This window comes from Anoplophora glabripennis, unplaced genomic scaffold, assembly GCF_000390285.2.
Source record: "Anoplophora glabripennis isolate ALB-LARVAE unplaced genomic scaffold, Agla_2.0 scaffold740, whole genome shotgun sequence".
Classification (NCBI taxonomy): domain Eukaryota; kingdom Metazoa; phylum Arthropoda; class Insecta; order Coleoptera; family Cerambycidae; genus Anoplophora; species Anoplophora glabripennis.
This window is the reverse complement of record NW_019416832.1, coordinates 69,008-91,834: the sequence shown is the minus strand read 5'-3', so window position 1 is coordinate 91,834 and position 22,827 is coordinate 69,008. Positions and strand designations below refer to the sequence as shown.

Below are 22,827 nucleotides of genomic sequence, written 5' to 3'. Positions count from 1 at the left end.
CACTGCATTTTTTACATGACATTGTGTAACTGATTTATATTTTAATGCACAAAATACGTAAAAAAAGGTGACTTTAATTTTTTCCCTAAGATTCGCCTTTCTCAAGTTATTCATACCAATACAATCCCCTTGTGGCAGACACTTCTAACGATAATATTACAAGAATATTTGTTTATGTTTAAAAGTAAGTGCAATTTGTAAGCATATCAACAAAATTATTTACACTCCTTTCTACACCACCTGTGAGGTAGTGTGCGATATAAACAAAAAATCTATTTTTTTTTAAAACCTCAACACCCTGTATCTCTAAAACGGGGCCGTTCCAGACCTATGTTTATAAGACAAACACATATTATTTTAAAGAGATCTATCTACCCTCGAAGTTTCCTGCATAAAATTCGGACCACCCTGTATAACTTGTGAACTAAAGCATATTAGAGTCTAATATATTTACCCGGTTTAGTTTTGGACCAAAGGCTATTTATGTGCAAAATTTGATGAAGATTTGAGATGGTCGACAGGGAGCGTTGGAACAGTTGACATGAAATGACCCAATAGGCAGATTTAGGCTAATTTACCTATATCCGAAATCGCTTCGTTTGGCCGCTAGATGGTTTCAAAGTACGTGAAAATTTTTTGAATTTTATAAATAACTAAAATACGTAGTAATCAAGTTTGAACATTTTTGGGATGTGGACTTTTGCTTTCAATCTATACATTTCGGTGTTATACAGAGTGTTTTTTAAAACTCACAACTTCTACAAAATTGATGAATGGTGATAATATCCGTTCATAACTTTTTCCTCTTTCGGGTAATATTGAAAACTATTTTTTATTTGACACGTGATACCATTTGAAAGTTTTTGGGCCACTTATAGAATTTTCATTAAATGAGCGGTTTGGGCACAAAAATATTTTTTAAATGTCTACATTATCTTGCCACCCATATTACAATACTTAACGAAGTGCTAGTAGGCACTGATTTTGTATATTGAGTCTGATCTTTAAGTCATTGTACCTAACAAATCTTAATGAGTGTTTACTACGATAAGATATACCACATGTGGTACCTCAGAACACAATAAAACACAACGCTATCAATCAAAATCACACTTTATTCGTACCCACAATAACAAAGTCTCATATCTTTAACAGTAACAGCCTAGGCTTTCTATCAATAACTATCAAATCCTTATCAGTCCGTTTTTCCTGCCCGCTCCGGAGATCCCCACTCTACGCGCCCATATTCGACATCGCTGTCAGTCGGTTCCCGCCCCCGTACGTGATACGGGTCTCCACATTCCCTCCTTTTTTCCAGTCTAAGTGGCCTAACCTTGGGAGTATGAAATCTTTGCTCTTCCTGGTCCTGACTCCCTCCCATTGGTGCTGTTTGGCTCAAGAAGGCATCACTTTGTGGAGTACTTGAAATCAAATCTTTAGAAGGTTCTGAAAGTTGAAGTATCTCTTTAGGAAGTCTTTTTATGTGCGTGGTGTGTCTTTTAAAAGTTTGACCACCTTTCATTATGGTAACTTCATTTCCGTTTCTTTCAACAACCTCATATTCTTCATTCCGATATTTCGGTTCCAGTTTGTTAGAGGATATTCATATTCTGAACTAAAACTTTGTCTCCTGGCTGTACATCACTTTTCTTAGAGTCTCTGGATCTATCTTCTCTTTCTTTTCCTTTCGTCATATTTATAATGTCGTTATCTTTAGCCTCTTCATCTTGCTCACTGTGTATGAGATCATCTATCGATGGAATTTTGTCCCGAATATTTCTTCCAAATAAAAGCTGGGATGGAGACTTTCCAGTTGTACCATGAGGGGTTACGTTATACATTATTATGAATTTCTGTATTTCAGACTGGCAATCGCGCCCATTGACGTATGCAATTTGTAACCTTTTCAAAATTGATTTATTCATATTTTCTACCTCCCCATTGGGGCCAATAGGGAGATGTCTGAATAAGCTCAATATTATGTGAATTGCAAAATTTCTTGAATTCACTGCTCACGAATTGTCTTCCATTGTCAGCTCTAATACTTTTCGGAAAACCAAGCCTCGAAAACATTTCCGACAAATGTTCGATTATAACGTAGGAAGTAGTTGTTTTTAAGAATTTTACTTCCATATATCTAGAATAGTAGTCGATTATGACCAACACCATATTCTTATTTGGCAATGGTCCCATTAGATCTATAGCGAGACATAGCCATGGACCTTCTGGGAATTTATGTCTAGACATGGGTGGTGGCTTGTTGGGCTGGGATACTACTAAACAGTCACGATAAGTTTTAACAAAATGTTCTGCCTGTCTATCTATCATTGGCCACCACACCTTAGCTCGTAGGCGCCTTTTCATAACTGTTTCCCCGGGATGTCCTTCGTGTGCCAACTCCAGTACATGATTTGTTAGTGACCGAGGTATAACAATTCGACTACCTCTTCAATTCTAAATGGAAAATATTTTTGTTGATTTCGTTCCATGAATCTGAATTTATTTTGTCTACAGTTTCAGCTATAATTTTATCTCTTTGGCTTTCTAAGACAACTTGAGATATTTTTATTGCCTTAGGTGTATTTGTTTCAACAATTATAAAAACATGTCGTTCGCCTTCAGCATCGAATGATTTATCATCTTTCAACTTGCATAGTCTCGACACCGAGTCAGCGATATTGGACTTTTCTGGTTGATAGATTACTTTGAACTTTAAAGCTTGCAATCTAAGGAGCCACCGTTCGATACGGGCCGGTGGTTTCGATATTGGTTTAAACATTGCCTCTAAGGGCTTATGGTCGGTTATTAGTTCAAATTCTAGTCCTGCCACATAAAAATAAAATCTTTCGACTGCCCATACATGCCAGACTCTCTTTTTCGGTTTGGGAGCAGCGTTTTTCGACGTCTGCAAGGCTTTTGCTTGCGAATGAAATAACTTTAGGATCATTAAAGTTGTCGAATTGTATCAGGACCGCGCCTATTGCAACTGGGCTGGCATCCCCTATTATCCTAGTGCGTCGTTTTGGATCAAAATAAGCCAAGGTTGGTAATTTAGCTAACGATGTTTTGAGGTCCTCAAATTGTTGTTGATGGTCATTGGTCCAGGAAAATGTTATGTCTGCCTTGGTTAGTTGGCGCAATGTATGTGCCTAAATATGTTACTAAGCCCAAAAAACTACGAAGTTCTTCTTTATTTCCAGGTGCCCGAAAATTTAGAATTGTTTCCACTTTTGCCTGATCCACATCTATGCCATTATTGGATAACTTGTGCCCTAAAAATTTTAACTCTTGAACTTTTGTTAAGCATTTTGTTTTGTTCAAAACGACATTATTTTCATTTAGGACGCTCATTACTCAAGACATTCGTCATGTATAATTTCCGCAATTTTTACAAGGTGATAGTATAGCCTCGAAAATCCTCTGAAATATTTCTGGAGCAGAATTTACTCCAAACATAAGTCTTTTGTATCTAAAAACCCCTTTGTGACTCCCGGTAGCATAGGCCTTTAATATATTTGAAGTTTTTGTAGTAACGTTCCAGACAACTCTTCCGTTTTTAGAAACTAGGTCCCCGTCTTCACCTTTAATTATGTTTACTTTTGATCCGGAATCAATAAGGAAAGTTAAACTTACACCACCAACCATACAATCGATTATATCGTCTGAAAATTTTTCATGTTTTGACTCTATTGTGCTGTTAATTTTAAAGCAGTCAAAGTTTCGGATATTTTCTTCAGCATCACCGGCGTCCACAAAATTTATTCTAGAATTGAATCGTTTACGACCCCGATAACTAGACGTTGTTGGAGGAAACGGTCTTTTCTTCGACTGCCCAGTATTGCAACACGTAGCGAAGTGTCCTTGAAAACTGCATTTGTGACATGTAACATCTCTTGCTGTGCATAATTTTAAGCACCTTAAGCACTGGCCCCCTTGCCATTTACTGCGGATTCCAATTTTGTTTACTGTTGTTAATGTGCTTGGTTCGCTAAGATTTACATTACTTGCTGTCGATTGGTTAGCAATTTGTTCGTGAACCTGACATAATTCAATAATTTCGTTCAACGACCTTTCTTTTTCGAGGAGTTTCTTTCTTAATTCTAACGAGGACCATTTTGTCTTTCATATTTATCTCAGTAGCCTCTACTTCAGTTTTACCGAATGAACATGGTTTCGCCTGCTGTCTAATTCGAAGTAAAAATTTGTTAAAGCCTTCTCCTTATTCTCTTTTTATACTCCGAAACACATGACGTTCAAATGTGGAATTCTGCTTGGGTGAAAAATATTCAGGAAGTTTAACAACAAGTATTTAAAAAACGTCATTATTTTCGTCTTGATCTATAGCTCCAGGTAGGCTATACGTGACTTCCTGTAGCTGGGGCCTGCCCAAATGTAAAAGTTTGTTCTTTTTCTTTACGATGTCGGTGATGTCTTTGAATGCCAAATATAGTTTTAAAGATTTATAGCATTTTTCCCACACAATTCTAGTTAAAGATTTATCCAGATTCTCACATAAAAACGGTTTGATACTAGACTCCGACATAGTGGCCTAGAATATAAAAAAACAAATACTTCTGTTATATTTTCGAGAAAAAGAGAAAAGGAAAAAAGAAAAATATGAGAAAAATAGTTTTTTTTCTAAACGTAAAAAAATATATATATTAAAAGTTGTAGCTAATCCAAATCATGTAAATAAAATTTCCTTTTCATTTCGTTATTCACAAAACAAACAAAAACCCCAAATATAGTTACGTCGCACTGAAAGTAAGTGACTAAGAAATGATAATTATAATACGCCTGATACATCCAACATAATATAAAATATTAGTTTGTTTTTTTCTGAAATGAAAAAGTACTCGAGTCCATTTTTTACCACCTTACTTGTTATCTTGAAAATACCTGACCAATATGGGTATCTATGCCATATTTATTTCTTAACATAAAAAGAGAACGAAACTGACAATTTTGGATTAAAAAGACGTAAATATTTTTAATAACAACTCACATTTGATATTCAGGAGATCGTTTGATTATCGTTTACAATCTGGTTGTTTTACTCCCTCAATTTTCTTAACCTTTTGGTGCTTGCAGCCCTTCCTTTTTTTGTATTTGGTGCTCTCAGCCCACTCAACTTAGGTGCTCACAGCCCTTCTTTAACGTCTCCCAGCCGACCTTCGATACCTGAAAAAGTATCGGTACGTATGTACATGTGTAATGCTAAGCTTATTAGAATTTTTGTTTGTTTGTTATAACAATAAGTGTTTATTTTTCACTAATGGTTTACCTTCAAAGGTCGAATCCCATCCCCGTCGCCAAATTATGGTACCCCAGGACACAATAAAACACAACGGTATCAATCAAAATCCCAACACTTTATCGGTACCCACAATAACAAAGAATTATCTCCTATCTTTAACAGTAATAGCCCAGGCTTTCTATCAATAACTACCAAATCCTTATCAGTCCGTTTTTCCTGCCCGCTCCGGAGATCCCCACTCTACGCGCCCATATTCGACATCGCCGTCAGTCGGTTCCCCCGTACGTGATACGGGTTTGCACACCACCTATTACTTAATTTTTCGATATGGATACACACATACGACGTATTAGTGTTATATACAACGTGTCTAATTTTATTGAAATAATTAGTAAAAACAATCAAATCATTATTATTGGCCCTGTTATTCTACCCAATAGACTGATCGGGGAATTTTATTTAGAATTTTTGCAAAACATTTTACCCAAGTTATTGGAAGGTGTGCCGTTAACATTCAGAGCTAATATGAGGATTTATGCATGACGGTGCTATCTGAACCAAAAATTCCCTCGTCGATAGATCCACAGAGGGGAAATGCTCCTGTTAACTGGCCTCTAGGTTCACCAGACTTAACATCTTGCGACTATTATCTTTGGAGCACTCTGAAAACAACAGTGTTTGCTTCACATCCATCACTGAAGAAGAGTTGTGAAGGTATATCCAAACTTCCATAAATGTTTTAAAAAATTGGCCTAAGAACTGCGAAGGGAGTCGTTTAATTTTCTTCGCCGAATTAACCTTTGTTGTAGAAACAACGGTAGTCATTTTGAACAGTTGTTATAATAAGTTCTAAATTTAATAACATCAGCTTTTTTACATTTATCTCCAGCATTTTTTATTGTATTCAATTGTTTTTACTAATTATCTTAATAAAATATGTTGTAAAAAACTTACTGTAGTAAACACTTAATAAGAATTGGCAGGTACAATGACTTAAAGATCAAACTGAAATTGCAGTAAATCTACAAAATCAGCACGTACTAGCACTTTGTCAAGTATTGTAATATGGGTGGCGAGATTATGTAGACATTCAAAAAATATTTTTTTTTACCCAAACCCCTCATTTAATCAAAATTCTACAAAAGGCTCAAAAACTTCCAAATGGTATCACCTATCAAATTAAAAATAATTGTCATTATTGTCCGAATGGGGAAAAAGTTATGAATGGATATTATCACCACACATCAATTTCGTAGGAGTTGTAAGTTTAAAAAAATAATATGTACAACACCAAAATGTGTAGATTGAAAGCAAAAGTCCACACCCCAAAAATAATCAAAATCGATTAATATGTAGTCGAGTCAAATACAAAATTCAAAAAATTTTCACGAACTTTAAGGCCATTTAGCGGCCAAACGAAGAGATTTCGGAAATAGGTAAATTACCCTAAATCTCTACCCTTAATTTGAGTCCAGGAATCTGTGGTCTTCCGTTGTACACGTTTTTCTGGGACATCCTGTATATAAAGGCTGTTACAAATTCGGTTCTCACTACAGGGATCTCGAAAACGGTAAGAGATACGAACTAGCTTAAATGGGGACAAAGTTGTGTAATCAGGGGACCAACATTATGCCTCTAAAAAATCAAGGCCAACATGATTAGTTTTCGAAATACTTGAAAAAAAAAACGAAATTTTGGTTTTTGTTTCATTTCAGCCTTGTTTGAGGTGATATTGAAAAAAGAAAAACACTTTCGCATGGACACTTTTTGCACTCTATCGAATGGCATAATCAATTTTTATACGTAACGTTTCGTCTTTCCAGGACCATCATTAACTTATTTTTTTTAAATACGACCCTGGAAATTTTATTACATTTTTTGCAAGCCTTCAAGACCCCCAATACTGTACTACTTCAGCCCGAAACAGATTCAGAGATGTTGTCTCGAAAAATTCATCTTCAGTGTATTCGTTCCAAATTTATCTAAATATTTATTTAGATTTCTATGTTTATTGAATTATCGTACACTCTAAGTGTTATTAGACCCTAACTATTACCACCACGCATTAAAATAAAACATTATTAGTTTTAATATCGTGCCCATAGTTATTTCTAGGGTTTTCGAGTGCTCAAAATTCAAAGAAATTCTGATCTAATTTTTTTCAGGATATTCATACAAATACATCTGACATGCTCTCTCTCACGGTTGTGGTTACAGGTATATAAAATTCCGATAATATTACGCTGAAGAACAGCGTAATATTATCGGAACGAAAATGTTTGGTTGTTCATATGCATTTTTCGAAACAAAACGTCAGATCTGGTCATAAAGGCTTGCAAAAAATATAATAAAATTTCCAGTCGTATTTAAAAAAATGAAGTTGATGATGGTCTTGCAGAGACGAAACGTTACATATAAAAATTGATTATGCCATTCGATAGAAGGCAAAAAATTGCTATGAGAAATTGTTCTTCTTTTTCAATATCACCTCAAAAAAGGCTGAAATGAAACAAAAACCGATTTCTAAAATTTCAGTTTTTTCAAATATTTCGAAAACTAATAATGTAAGTCTTGATTTTTAGAGGCATAATGTTGGTCCCCTGATTACGCAACTTAGCCTCCATTTAAACTAGTTCGTATCTCTTACCGTTTCTGAGATCCCTGTAGTGAGAAGCGAATTTGCAACACCCTGTATGTGTATGTATATAAATGATTACAAGCCACGTGACTAATAATTTTGTTTTGAACAGTAATTTTATTTCTTTCATGTTGGCAATTAAATTTCGGTAAAATTAAAAAATATTAAACCAATAAGATCAAGACATTAAAACACAACATCCTGTTTCACCGGCTGATGATAGGTGTAATTTTACACGAAATTCCATTCAACTAATCTGCGATCGCGAGTGCAGACGTAACGATTTGTCATTGTTCATTGTAAACGAATCATTAGGTAATATTGGTGACGCAAAGATTTAGAGATTTTTAGCTGACAGTACCTTGATTGCCTAAGCTCGGCGGTCACGTAATGGCTTGTAATGTAATGAATCATATTTTGTTTTTCTTGTTTAAGTATTTTAACATAGCCTTTTTTTATTTAAAAAAAGTACGAATGTTAAAGTTGTAGTCTTAAATATGTGAAAAAAAATTGCACTAAGAAAAATGGGGCAAAATTGTATCTAAGTTTATTTTATAGTTTAAAGTACGATGCTTTTTCGAGTTGTTATCCCGTGGCCTATGTATCTGGTCACAGCTTGTTACAGAATTACCTTGCACTTCCTTAACTTTAGCTAGGAGCCTTTGACCTGCCCTTGATGTTTTCGGACTAGGTTCTGTGGGGGCGGACCAGCTATCAGAACTCCTGCCTGCCCGCGGTTGAGTCCTTAGTCGCAGTCGCTGAAAATGCAGTGAAAAACGGCGAAATGTTTGGAAACATTTGACGCGGCCAATTATAAAAGCCACTACAGAACGTCTCAGAGGATCACCATTGTTGGTGTGAGCGAAATGAACGAAAACAACAACCGAAATTATTATCGAAACACCCTTAAGGGTTCCGATAGGAGGTCCGCCCCCACATAGCCTAACCCGAGAACAACAACAGCAGATCAAAGATTTCTAGCTAACGGTAAGCGCAAGGCAATTCTGCAACTGGTGACGATCAGGTACAGGGTGATTCACTCTATTTTGACCTCTCCTTTAACTTGTCCTTTGTTTTTAGTTATAAAAACATGTGAAATACAAGAGTTGCACGATTTTTTATGAAAATGATAGTAGAAAAACAAATGTATGTAGTCCAAACAAAATGGCCGAGGATGTTAACTTTGTTAATTTAAATGGAACATCCTGTATATTTTTACATATTTGGATAGAATGTTTCATATCGAGTATAGTCATATAGGGTTTGTTGGGTCCATTTCTAACAATAATCGAGATACTATTAAAAAACGAAAAGAAAGTTTTTTTATTAAGAAAATAAGATAACTTGTAATTGTTAGATCTTTCAGGCATTTCTACCTTTTTTCCAATTACGTAAGGATTTACAGATTTAGTTGTAATATATTTTGACATTTTGGACATTGATATGGTCTAAAATGAGTATATATATATATATTAACTAAATCTAACTAATTAGGTCGTGAGAGCCTACTCATGAACATTATTATATGGTAGGTCATGGTCATGACAACATTGTTATATTGTTTGACAGTTTGTATTATTATTTAATTAAAATGGATTACACAGAAGTAGAAAATTGACATAGGTACTCTATTTTAATTCTTAATATTTCAATTTTTACTTCTGTGTACTTAATCTATTTTAATTAAATAATAATACAAACTGTCAATGAATACCATCATGACATTACTACCTGTCACTGTCACTACCTACCATAGAACATTGTCCATGCCTGAGTAATTAAGCCTAACAGGGTCTAATTAGTGAGGTTTAGTTAAAATACCTATACGCATTTTGGACCAATTTCCCCAGTCAGTCATATTTNTAGTCTAACCCAAGAACAACAACAGCAGATCAAAGATTTCTAGCTAACGGTAAGCGCAAGGCAATTCTGCAACTGGTGACGATCAGGTACAGGGTGATTCACTCTATTTTGACCCCTCCTTTAACTTGTCCTTTCTTTTTAGTTATAAAAACATGTGAAATACAAGAGTTGCACGATTTTTTATGGAAATTATAGTAGAAAAACAAATGTATGTAGTCCAAACAAAATGGCCGAGGATGTTAATTTTGTTAATTTAAATGGAACATCCTGTATATTTTTACATATTTGGATAGAATGTTCCATATCGAGTATAGTCATATAGGGTTTGTTGGGTCCATCTCTAACAATAATCGAGATACTATTAAAAAACGAAAAGAAAGTATTTTTATTAAGAAAATAAGATAACTTGTAATTGTTAGATCTTTCAGGCATTTCTGCTGCCTTTTTTCCAATTACGTAAGGATTTACAGATTTAGTTGTAATATATTTTGACATTTTGGACATTGATATGGTCTAAAATGCGTATATATATATATATTAACTAAATCTCACTAATTAGGCCGTGAGAGCCTACTCATGAACATTGTTGTATGGTAGGTCATGACAGTGACAGGTAATGGTCATGACAACATTGTTATATTGTTTGACAGTTTGTATTATTATTTAATTAAAATGGATTATACAGAAGTAGAAAATTGACATAGGTACTCTATTTTAATTCTTAATATTTCAATTTTTACTTCTGTGTANTGGTGTGAGCGAAATGAACGAAAACAAGAACCGAAATTATTATCGAAACACCCTTAAGGGTTCCGATAGGAGGTCCGCCACCACATAGTCTAACCCAAGAACAACAACAGCAGATCAAAGATTTCTAGCTAACGGTAAGCGCAAGGCAATTCTGCAACTGGTGACGATCAGGTACAGGGTGATTCACTCTATTTTGACCTCTCCTTTAACTTGTCCTTTGTTTTTAGTTATAAAAACATGTGAAATACAAGAGTTGCACGATTTTTTATGAAAATGATAGTAGAAAAACAAATGTATGTAGTCCAAACAAAATGGCCGAGGATGTTAACTTTGTTAATTTAAATGGAACATCCTGTATATTTTTACATATTTGGATAGAATGTTTCATATCGAGTATAGTCATATAGGGTTTGTTGGGTCCATTTCTAACAATAATCGAGATACTATTAAAAAACGAAAAGAAAGTTTTTTTATTAAGAAAATAAGATAACTTGTAATTGTTAGATCTTTCAGGCATTTCTACCTTTTTTCCAATTACGTAAGGATTTACAGATTTAGTTGTAATATATTTTGACATTTTGGACATTGATATGGTCTAAAATGAGTATATATATATATATTAACTAAATCTAACTAATTAGGTCGTGAGAGCCTACTCATGAACATTATTATATGGTAGGTCATGGTCATGACAACATTGTTATATTGTTTGACAGTTTGTATTATTATTTAATTAAAATGGATTACACAGAAGTAGAAAATTGACATAGGTACTCTATTTTAATTCTTAATATTTCAATTTTTACTTCTGTGTACTTAATCTATTTTAATTAAATAATAATACAAACTGTCAATGAATACCATCATGACATTACTACCTGTCACTGTCACTACCTACCATAGAACATTGTCCATGCCTGAGTAATTAAGCCTAACAGGGTCTAATTAGTGAGATTTAGTTAAAATACTTATACGCATTTTGGACCAATTTCCCCAGTCAGTCATATTTTAGTTAGTCAGTCAGTCAATTATTTTATGCCAGAGTGCATAATGTAATTAACAAAATAATTTATCGAAATAGTGCATCGCATGAAATCATGTCGAGACTGCGCTCTTTCGCACAGTCATGTCATCACGTTATCTTTCGAATTTTTTAGTAATTGTTGCCAATAATTTTTAAGGATGTCTTATAATTTTTTTTTTCACCAAATTTTATCCGGTTTTGTAGCCGTCTGGCAGTAGTTTCTCTTCCAATAAACCGTCTGGCAATAATTTTCCAACACTAAATACTTTACATTCCCGTAATCTTTATCCATGAATTCGATAACTTTTTTTTCTGTAAAATGTAGCATTTTTGACCTCCCGCTCCCGCTTTAATTTCCCTGAGCGCGTTAGACAGACTGATGGCTCTGTGTTCGGGAGCATTGATGCAATAACCTATCTAGATAGGTAATAAAATTGAATATACCTTATAACATGCATTTTTATGTAGCCAGCTCTCCGTCTACTAGGAAGGATCTACAGTGGCTCTATACAAGACAGTGGCGATAATAGCGACTAAACTCCGCCCATCCGCCATGTTGCATCCAATGTCAAATTAAAAGTAACTTTTATAAAAACTAAATTAAGGACCAGAGTATTTTTCTTATAAATTTTACTCACAGATTTTAAGCAAATAACTCCCTTAGAAAGTGATTTTAAATAATAAAATAATGTACTTGTGCGATAGGGGAGGATAAATATATAATAGTAGCAACTATTGGTTTTTATTTTCCAGGCAAGTAAAATTAAGCTTACCTACATTACACAATGAAATTTATTGAGTTCACATTACAAAAATAAATACTTAATGCTAGTGATAGTATTTGTTACAATAAATGTCCAGCAACACTTTTATTTGCAAGCTTTTTTATGCTTTTTGGTATTTTTTCGAAGCTGTTTTATCGAAACATAATAAATCTTTTAACAATATTATGTTTGATCTGATGACAATTTGATAGATCTAAATTTAAACCAGACATTTCTTTTAAGAAAAACTCTTTTAAAATTATGTTTTGTGAAGATACAATCGCAAAAAATGTTGTAAAACACTTTCCATCTGCAAGAAGAAACAAAATACCACTTCATTGCAAAAAAGAGTGAATGTTCTTTAAATCTCTTAAGTACGCTAAATTTTGAAAATGTTTTGTAAATCGGCGTGTACAGTTTGTACAATTTTTGATGTTTTAACGATACTTTAAGCAATACTGTTAATGAATAGGTGTTACAAACGGATATGGTATGTAAAAAATCCAAAAATAAGTGCAGTTTACTTAATAAACATATGTCCTAAAGCGGCTCATTTTCGAGATACAGGGCGTTGAAATTTAAAAATAATAAATTATTTTTTCCTGTAGCTCCGGTATTAGTTAATATTTCTTTATCAGACTCAACAGACAGATTTACTAGCTTAAAGGATGCATAAATATGGCAGAAACCATTTATTGGCTTCTTCTAGTGGCGTGCGACAGGTGTCGTTTCACCTTTTATCCCCCCTAAATTGTGCGGCAATGTACAAATATTAGTTTTTCGTATGTTTTTGAATTTGCTAGTGTTTTTTACGTAAATAATGTATACTTGTTAGACTTCCATAAAATGAGTAATTATCAAGTTATTAACATTTACATTACTGAGGTCACCTTATGCTCCAAAAACCAAAAATTTTTAAAAAGTGACATGTTGAGTAAATTTTTCACGAAATTGTTTAGTAAATGCATACATGTGTCGCTTTTTCTTTTTGAGATACAAAACATTCAAGGTTTCCGTATTCCTCAAGCAAGTTTAAAATGTTGGAAAAAAAACATTTGCCGTTGACATTACTATGTATTTTAATGTCAAATTATTTTCGGTTGTGAAACGAGGCAGTTTTTAATTATTATTGTTATTTTAGTGTAAAGTTTAGTTTGTAAGTTTTAATTATTAGATAGATATCTTTATCCATTCGTTTAAAACATTCATACATCATGAATGAATATACTTCTGCTGATTATGCAAACATGATATTAATGTACGGTCAAGCGCGTTGTAATGGCAGGGCTGCCCGTCGGTTATACTCAATCCGATTTCCAAATCGTCCAACCCCTTCACATAAGATATTTGGAAGAGTGTTTCGCAGGTTGCAGGAAACAGGAACTTTTACAACAAATAGGGTTAACTGCGGGGTAAGGAGAAACCGCAGAACGATAAGGTTCGAAGAAGAAGTTCTTAATAGGATAGAAGAAAACCAATCCACCAGCAGTCGAAGTATTGCTCAGAATATGCATGTAAACCATGTAAGCGTTTGGCAAGTTTTACGCGAGCAACAGCTTCACGCTTATCATATACAAAAGGTTCAAGCTTTAACTCCCGCCGACTTTCAGCCACGACTAAACTTTTGCCATTGGTTTCTTCAACAGTGTCAGTTGCAAGCAAATTTTCCGCGGTTTGTGCTTTTTACAGACGAAGCATCCTTCACACGAGAAGGGATCTTTAATTCTCGCAACAACCATGTCTGGGCTGAAGAAAACCCTCACACCATTCGCTCCACTAGATTTCAGCAGAAGTTTGGCGTCAATGTCTGGGCTGGTATAATTGACGGGCGCTTAATTGGTCCGCACCTTCTTCCAAATCGTCTTACAGGTCCTATTTATTTAACGTTCCTACAACAAGTACTTCCAGAATTATTAGAAAATGTGCCATTGAACATTCGACAGGAAATGTGGCTGCAGCATGATGGTGCGCCAGCGCACTTTTCGCTTGTTGTCCGAGATCACCTTAATCAACAATTCGGTGTAAGATGGATTGGCCGTGGAGGACCTATGGCGTGGCCACCACGTTCCCCAGACATGACCCCGCTTGACTTTTATTTGTGGGGCCATATGAAGAGTCTAGTTTATGAAACTCCTGTTGAGTCAGAAGAAGATTTGGTAGCACGCATTCTAGCTGCAGCGCAGGAGATCGAAACGACGCCTGGCACTTTTGACCGAATGTACACAAATATGCTTCGAAGAATTAACGCTTGTATCGCTACTGGTGGCCGTAATTTTGAGCATTTACTGTAATTTTTTTGTGCAAAATAAAAATACCTTTTAAACAACTTTAACTTTTTGTATCTCGAAAACTAGCATAGCATAGAAAAACATAGTTTTTGGAGCATAAGGTGACCTCAGTAATGTAAATGTTAATAACTTGATAATACTCATTTTATGGAAGTCTAACAAGTATACATTATTTACGTAAAAAATACTAGCAAATTCAAAAACATACGAAAAACTAATATTTGTACAGTGCCGCACAATTTAGGGGGGATAAAAGGTGAAACGACACCTATCGCACGCCACTAGAAGAAGCCAATAAATGGTTTCTGCCATATTTATGCATCCTTTAAGCTAGTAAATCTGTCTGTTGAGTTTGATAAAGAAATATTAACTAATACCGGAGCTACAGGAAAAAATAGTTTATTATTTTTAAATTTCAACGCCCTGTATCTCGAAAATGAGCCGCTTTAGGACATATGTTTATTAAGTAAACTGCACTTATTTTTGGATTTTTTACATACCATATCCGTTTGTAACACCTATTCATTAACACCCTGTATATCCGACACATTATAAAGAGAATTTAATTCACAAAACAAATTTTGGTTCTTCTATGTTAGCAGGAACCTTAACTTCCTAAGTAGGTGTTATATTTTTTGTTATGGTGTCTAAAAGACCTGAAAGAAATTCACGGTCGTCGTCCTTATAGGAGCTTCTGCAAACATTATAACTATCCCTTAGCACAGAATACCCGATATAGTATCACTAATAATCACCAAAATTAAAATAAAACAATACAAATATTGAATAACACCATAAGAACGCTTCTGACACATGACATCACAGATGAGTTTGGCACTGGATGCAACATGACAGCTAAAATCACGTGGACCAATTAAAAATGATACACTCTATTGTCACCACTGTCTTGTATAGAGTCACTAGTCACTGTAGGAGGATCTACAGTGGAGAGTAGACGCTGTTGTATATTTGATGGCCTATAAATCAGTTCCACATTAACTTCTTACATAAGAATTTATTGTCCATATTGTAGTTACAGAATAATAAAAAGAAATAATTGCTGATTATGTATCAGTAATTATAAAAAAATAAGTTAATTTCGCGACTAAGTTAATAAAATCGTATGAAAATATGTCAGCCAGTCAGTGTTACCTACCTTGCCACGTCTAAAATACATTTTTGAAGTTAAATTTTAAAATATGTATATTCTTATTAATAAAGTTGTATATCTTATAAAAAAATACTGGTATCGCCATCGTTTTGCGTGGTAGCAGATGACCGTCTTAAGTAATAAAAATACTGTGTCTAAATCCAAGCATATATAAAAATACTTGTAAAATCGGTTTTATAAGTTCTTAAAACTTTTCTAAAATAATATTTATAATGTTCAAAAAGAATTAGAATAATCCCAAATATACATTTTTTAAATATGTATTTTATAATTTTTCTGTATAAATTCTTGTCATCACAAAATTTAAAAAACGAAGCTTTATTTCGCGGGGCCCGCTTTCGCACCCAGACCAGCTGCCGATTCTGGGTATCCCAGTCTCAAGCGTCTTCCATCTGTGATTTGTGCCTGTCATATCATGACCGCATGAAAACCATGATCCAGGGACTTGGGTTAGTATACGCGAAATAAAGCTTCATTTGGTATGTTATTTTTAAAATTGACAGAGAATCTACTGGAGATGATGAAACTAGGAGCCAATAAAGATATAGACTATGGTCCTTGGATCAAACAGTCGAACTACTGAGTAAAGTCGTTATTGGAGTTATGGGGTTAGGGGGTTGGGGGATTATAGGGTTAAATATATTCTGTTTATAGGGCTTTGATATATACTGACTAACGTGGTTATTGGTGTTATCGGTTATGGGGTTAGGAGGTTTGAAGTTGATTGTATAGGATTATAGGGTTATTGTGAGTGCACAGCTCCCTTTACAGGACCGTTGTGTGTAGGCTTGGGTTAATGGGGTGATATGGGGCTATCGGTAAAACCTGACGTAATAGAGTTAAATGGATCACGGATTCGGATTCAGCGACCCGTCTGACCTTCAGACTCTAAAAGCATGTTTTTGGCTGTGTTATTTATTTTAGACATACTTATATAATTTCAATTACATTAGCATTACTTAACAACTTAAAATTTAATTTGGATACTAGTTGTATTAAGATGATCAGAATACATATATCTTACATAGATTATATGTTTTGGTAGATCGTTTCCTTTGTAGTGGACCCTTAATTATTTACAAAAGAAGAAAATAATGTTAAAATGCTGATACCGACATTTGTTATTTATTCACACAAAACAATTTTCATCATAACAAAACTGTAGTTTTAAATACCTTCGATATTGGCGATGGTTTAATGAACATTTAAACGACGATAATTTCTTAGATCTGACGTTTTATTCCGATGAGACATGGGCATCTGGTTACGTAAATAGTCAGAGTTATAGAACTTGAGCTGCAGAAAATCCTCATAATTCTATTAAAACATCGTTAAATCCTCAGAAGATAGGTATCTGGATAGCAGTTTCAAGAAGACGGATAATAGTCCCAATTTTTTTCTGAAAAGTAATAAATGGATAAAAATACTCTAACATTTTGCAACAAGAGTTGTAATTAATAGCACAGCACATGCTGCAGCAGAAACTATCAGATATCTTCATGAATTTAATAGTGATAAATTGATTACTAAGATATGTGACCTGCTCAAAGTCCTGACCTTATAACGTTAGATTTTTATCTCTTTGGCCATATAAAAAATAAGAATTAAAAATTCTCTCCACATATTTGAACAGTTGAACAATTGAAGCTAAAATAAACATTATAACACCAAAATCAACTTGAACGCAATTTTGAGTGCATAAAATTTTTGTTTAAAAAACGAAGGTGGTAATTTTGAACATCTATTAAGTATAATTATTATGATTTTATTAGTTGATTGAACAACTTTGTGTTTATGTTAGCAGTGTATGATAAATTATAATGCAAGTAGATTAGAAAAGAGCCTATATTTTTAAAAGAACAATTTTTCAATCAACAAATACTTTTTTAATATAGATTGGGATGAAAATTCAAAATATCTTAGAGCAGTACGATTATTTTGTAAGTAAAAATGTAAAGAATGATTTGTTTCTATTGAAAAAAGAAACACATTTTGCAAATTAAAGTTCAATCTTTGTAAAGTAATATAATATACTGTACTGTCTGTCTTTAGGGAATTTTGTGTTCATTGACTCCATTGTAAATTTGGTTGCCTAACAGTCGCGTACGGATATATGAGAGCCCTAGTATCAAAGGCGGCAATCTCCACCATTTCCACTTTTTGTTAAAACGCAAAAAACTACTACACTCTTATTACTGCTTAATTCAAAGGAAGCATAGTTTCCAATGAAAGAAAATGCTAAACTACATTAGATTTTAAGGTTAATGTACCTAAATTTTTTATATTTTCTGAAAAAATGTACAAAAATAAATGGAGAATGCCGTGTTTGATACCAACAGTTGGATTTTGCAAGATTTGTTACCAAAGGTTGCACTAAAATGAGTTGTAAAATAAATACCAAGTATTTTGGAATGGACTTACAGACAAAAGAATAAAATATTAAAATTAATTCAACAAAACGTATAATCAAAAATAAAAAAAAACGAACTAAATAATAATAAATTCCTAACTATCTGAAACAGCATGTCGTGTCACGTCACGTCATATGTTCGCTGTGAGCCATCTGATTGGCCAAAACGGATATTGCCGACTCTGATTCTAAGCGGGTAATGGAGATTGCCGGATTTGATTCTCAGGTGATGTTTTAATGCAGTTTTGTAATGGGATAAAGCCGCTTTTGATAATCGCAAACCATATATTTAGACAGAGCGCGAAAACCCGAAAAATATCATGTATTTAACTCGATTTCGTCAAAAAGTGGAGATTGCCGCCTTTGATACTAGGGCCCTCATATATGAAGGCACTGTTTTAACATTAACAGAAAAAAAAAGATGTATACATTAAACATTTTGAAAAAAAAGGATTAACATTTTGAAACGATAAAAACTTTTGGACACACCTTGTTGGATTATCTATTTTCTATCTAAAAATATATGTATAGGTAACTTTTGTATGCCCAGATTTCAGGTATCGAAGAACATCGTTTGACTACATTTGATAAGATTTTTTTTATTTGTATAAATTATAGTTAAAATAGAATCTAAATTGTTACAGCTATTAAAAAATACATTAATAACTCTAGTAAAAAGGACATATATTTTTTAATACAGAAGAACAATTAGGTATTATCGTACAAGTCATGTGCAAACGCTTTTGACATTGTCGTTTCAAAAGGTCCTCGTTTTTTCTAATTGTTTGATGTTTATACATATTTTTTTGTTAATGTTTATAATTGTAAACGAGAAGAAAAGCTACCTGATGAAACAATTCCAAGTAAAATGTGCAACTGTTTCTTACGTGATTGGTCTTTGTCAAGGATGATAATAGGATAGCAGAAATACATGATGTTCCTTTGAATGTGTGAATAATTTAACAGTTTCAGTAGATATGTGTTTGTATTAATTACATCAGATATATCATTTTTAGTTTTTATTTTGGATAATTGTTTATTACTAGCTGTTTACTAACCATTAACGTGGTATAATTCAATACTAGTTGGGGTATATAGACCATAAAGTTGGTAGTTTTCCACAATATCAGCAGTTAGTAATCTTGTCTGTGGGGTTGATTACGTTTTACATACCTATCAGATTTCTGGTATCGAAGAACATTGACTTCATTTGATAAGATTTTTTTGATACATTTTAATTTGTTTTAATTTAAAATAAAGTAAAAAAAAATATTATCTAATATTAAAACCATTTGGTAATACGTAAGTAGATACATATTTAGATAATGACTGAACTGTTCAGTAGAGTATCACCCCTCCCCTCCTGCGCTAGCCTAAGGGCCACCTTAGCAAAGCGCATCCCAGGTTGCATAGCCGCACTACCCTACCCAACCATACCACACATAAACATGACACCACCCCCGGGGTTTACACAGACGAGCCGGCGAAGCAAGAAGAGCGCCAGAAGAAAGGGCCCTAGCCGGCGGGGCCCAGCCAGGACAAAAGGAGGTCCCACAAAGCGCCTACACCGGCCGCACTTGCGGTCGGGGTAGACGACGGATGGGGCCCACCTACGAAGGCTGTCCAGGCCTACACTAGATGAGGCAGGATAAAGAGGGATAATCCCCCTCGATCCCAAATCATTGAGGCCAATTTCTAGCCATGGAATAATGGCGCGAGTAGAGTATCATCCACTCATTGTTTTTTTCCGGAAAATTGTAATTATGGAACATTGAAAACATCTCTGTATGGGATAAGGGTAGATATTTGCATTTTAAGTTACTATTCATGCTGCAAGTTAATAGGTATTCTAAAAATTTAAATATCTCCAAAACGGTTAAATTTAGATATAGAAGAAAATATGCTTAAAAAATAACTGTTATCAACGTTTAAAATAAAGAAGTTGGTGACAATTTCTGATATAGATATAAATATGTAATAATAATTTCGTAGTTTTTTGAGGTGTTTTTTGATTTTTATACCAAAAAAGTGCTCAAAAAATCGCCTTTCAATATGCAAATTTGTGAGAGGTTCTAGAGTGTAATTTTTTTATTTATTTTTTTTTCGAATTTAAAAAAAATAGTATTTAAATTTTTACAGATAATGTGTACGTTATTAAATCAAATTTTATTATAGAAGTAAATCGCGATGATTAATTATTAAAAATACTATATTTTAAAACTACTTCCACTAATATTGTCATTAAAATATCTAAATTAGTTATTGACTTTGTAATAGAGAGAGGCATTTGTAATAATGCTGAAAAAATTTACTATTCTTCTGATGGTGCGCCACAACAATTTAAAAATTACAAGAACCTTATCAACCTTTATTACCATAAATGTGATTTTGGAATTGTGTGCATCCGTATATCCAGACAGTAGCAGTGATTATAACAAGAATTCTTGTTATAATCACTGGTCAAACTTACTTAAAGCCTATCTTTGAAGAGCTGTATCTCGAATGGACGAATTTTTGGGACTTAACCGTCATTGATACTTTTGCAGTTGAATTTGCTGATATAAAATAAGTGTTATAAAATTTTATTGATTTCTTTCCTTGGAAAAGAAATTCTTTCAATTTTTTCTCCATTTTGCGGTGGACCAATTTCCAGTGCCGCGCAGAAGTGTATTTTTAAATCATTTTCGAACTGTCCTTTTCGATTTTTTTTTACAAAATTGTAGGTATTTATAAGAGTTCCTGTACACTCAAAATTTTTTTTTTGGATAAGTTCTTAATCGCCCTGTATGTAATCTCTTCATCATATCATAATTATAGTAATCATTCATATTGTAGCAATGCAATTATTATTTAGTATTAATTATTTAAGTACAAAAAATACGTTTACTTATTTCATATTATCTTTAGGGCAATCTTGAACATTACATAAAATAACATTGGTTTATTTATAATTTCAATAAATTAAATTTCAAAAGAATATTTAAAAAGTTATATTTAGAAAACGTTGTTGTTTTTTGTTTAGTGGGTACGTAATGGCTAGCGATTTACGAAAAATCAATTCATTTTGTAATCAGTTTTTGTGATTTTTTAGAAAAAACATTACTTATTATTTACTAAATTTTCCATTGCAAATATTAAATAAATTACATCTCCATTTCCAATCATTCAACTGAATGTAATATTCTGTAATATTCAACAAAAACTCAAACTTAACGTTGTCCATTACTAACCTCGAATTTTTGTTTTCATAATAAAAGGTAAAATAGGCACCCTTGATCAGGACGGCGACGGTGACGGCGACGTATAAGTTATACGGGAAATTCCGAACACGTTTATCTGTTAACAAACCAGTAAAGTTTAATGCTTTTCCTTTATTATATGACGAACTGGTGGGCGCTACTTCTGCCGGCGCGTTTGGTAGATTGAAATAGGGAATTCCGAGATTTAACTAGAATCATAAAGCAAATCAAAGATTACACAGGCCGACAAAAAAAATTTAGTTTTAGAGACGTGACCCTATCTTTAGTAAACTTTTTCGCGTCGGGTAGATTGGATGGCCAGTTTGGATTTTTTGAATTTTTGGGGGAAATTGAGAAGGTGTGGGGGGAATCCATACGTCAGAACATTATTTTTATCATTTTCGGATTCAGCGGAAAATTTTACTAAAGATAGGTAGGGTAGGGTAGGTATATAAAATTTAAAAAAATGCCAGTCTGTGTATTAACTTTTTCATCACACACACACATACACACACACACACACGCACAGGCACACGCACGCACGCACGCACACGCACGCACGCACGCACGCACACACATTTAATTATCCTGGCAAGTTGAAACGACACGGTTAGGCCACATAAAAGAATGACGCCTGTATAAAACTGCTTTCCCTTTTATTTAAAAGTCATCACTATGAGATTTATACGTGATTGCTGGGAACGTCTCAATTCTAACGAAAATTCCATGAACGTGTGGCCAAAACGTGTGGTGTTATTTGCCATGTCACAAATTACGTGTAAACTTTAAAGTAATATCCTAAAGTATAATTAAAAAAAAATTATAAAGCATCCTGTAAATCCACTAGTGAGTGCACTTGTTATTGTACACTCCCCTCCAGAAGAAAGAGCACGTCATCATATCGACGTAGGTTCTAAGCGATAATCAGTATAGTCTACAAACACATTTTTTCCTGCGATTTAAAAGATGCATAATTTCCGAAGTGCTTTCACCTCGAAAGTATGATGTGTGGTCAGCTAAAAACCTCAACGGTTTTACCAGGGTTTATGGTAGGATAGCATTCTTCTGCCACTAACTAAATATGAGGCATTCCATTCCATGCCAAATCACTGAGGTCATGACCGGTCCATTTTTAATTTTCTTGATTTTTTGGTATTGCTTATTACCTATTTAGAATAGTTTTTAAATTTTTTTTCAAATTTGTATTTCAACCCCTCAAGAAATTATAAGCATTTGAATATTTTGGGTAAAATATTTTCAAATCCTGTAACTACAACTAAAAATATTAACTCTTTTTTTCATTTTGTTCGTTTTGAGATGTAATTTTATAAAAACAAATATAAAAATAATACATTTTTATTTTTTTATTTCTAAACCAAAAAAGTGCTTTTTGAAAAAGTGTAGCTTTTTTTTCTTCACAAAA

The 22,827-nt window shown here is 33.6% G+C and overlaps 1 protein-coding gene across 1 annotated transcript; it reads right to left on the bottom strand.

The window, feature by feature from the left end:
• Positions 1-16,872: 16,872 nt before the first annotated feature.
• Positions 16,873-21,914, bottom strand: LOC108911398. The gene is made up of 3 exons (XM_018716331.1): positions 21,891-21,914; positions 21,396-21,613; positions 16,873-17,154 (listed from the first exon to the last, which is right to left on the bottom strand). Exons 1-3 carry the CDS (start codon positions 21,909-21,911, stop codon positions 17,076-17,078), a joined length of 318 nt encoding a protein of 105 aa, XP_018571847.1. The 5' UTR covers positions 21,912-21,914; the 3' UTR covers positions 16,873-17,075.
• Positions 21,915-22,827: the final 913 nt, after the last annotated feature.

Coding starts and splice junctions, on each gene's coding strand:
- LOC108911398 (XM_018716331.1), bottom strand. CDS start 21,911: ATGTGTGTGTGTGATGAAAAA. Junction 21,614..21,890: donor TGTGTGTGTGTGATGAAAAA/GTTAATACACAG, acceptor TTATGATTCTAG/TTAAATCTCGGAATTCCCTA. Junction 17,155..21,395: donor TATGAAAACAAAAATTCGAG/GTTAGTAATGGA, acceptor ATTACTTTTCAG/AAAAAAATTGGGACTATTAT.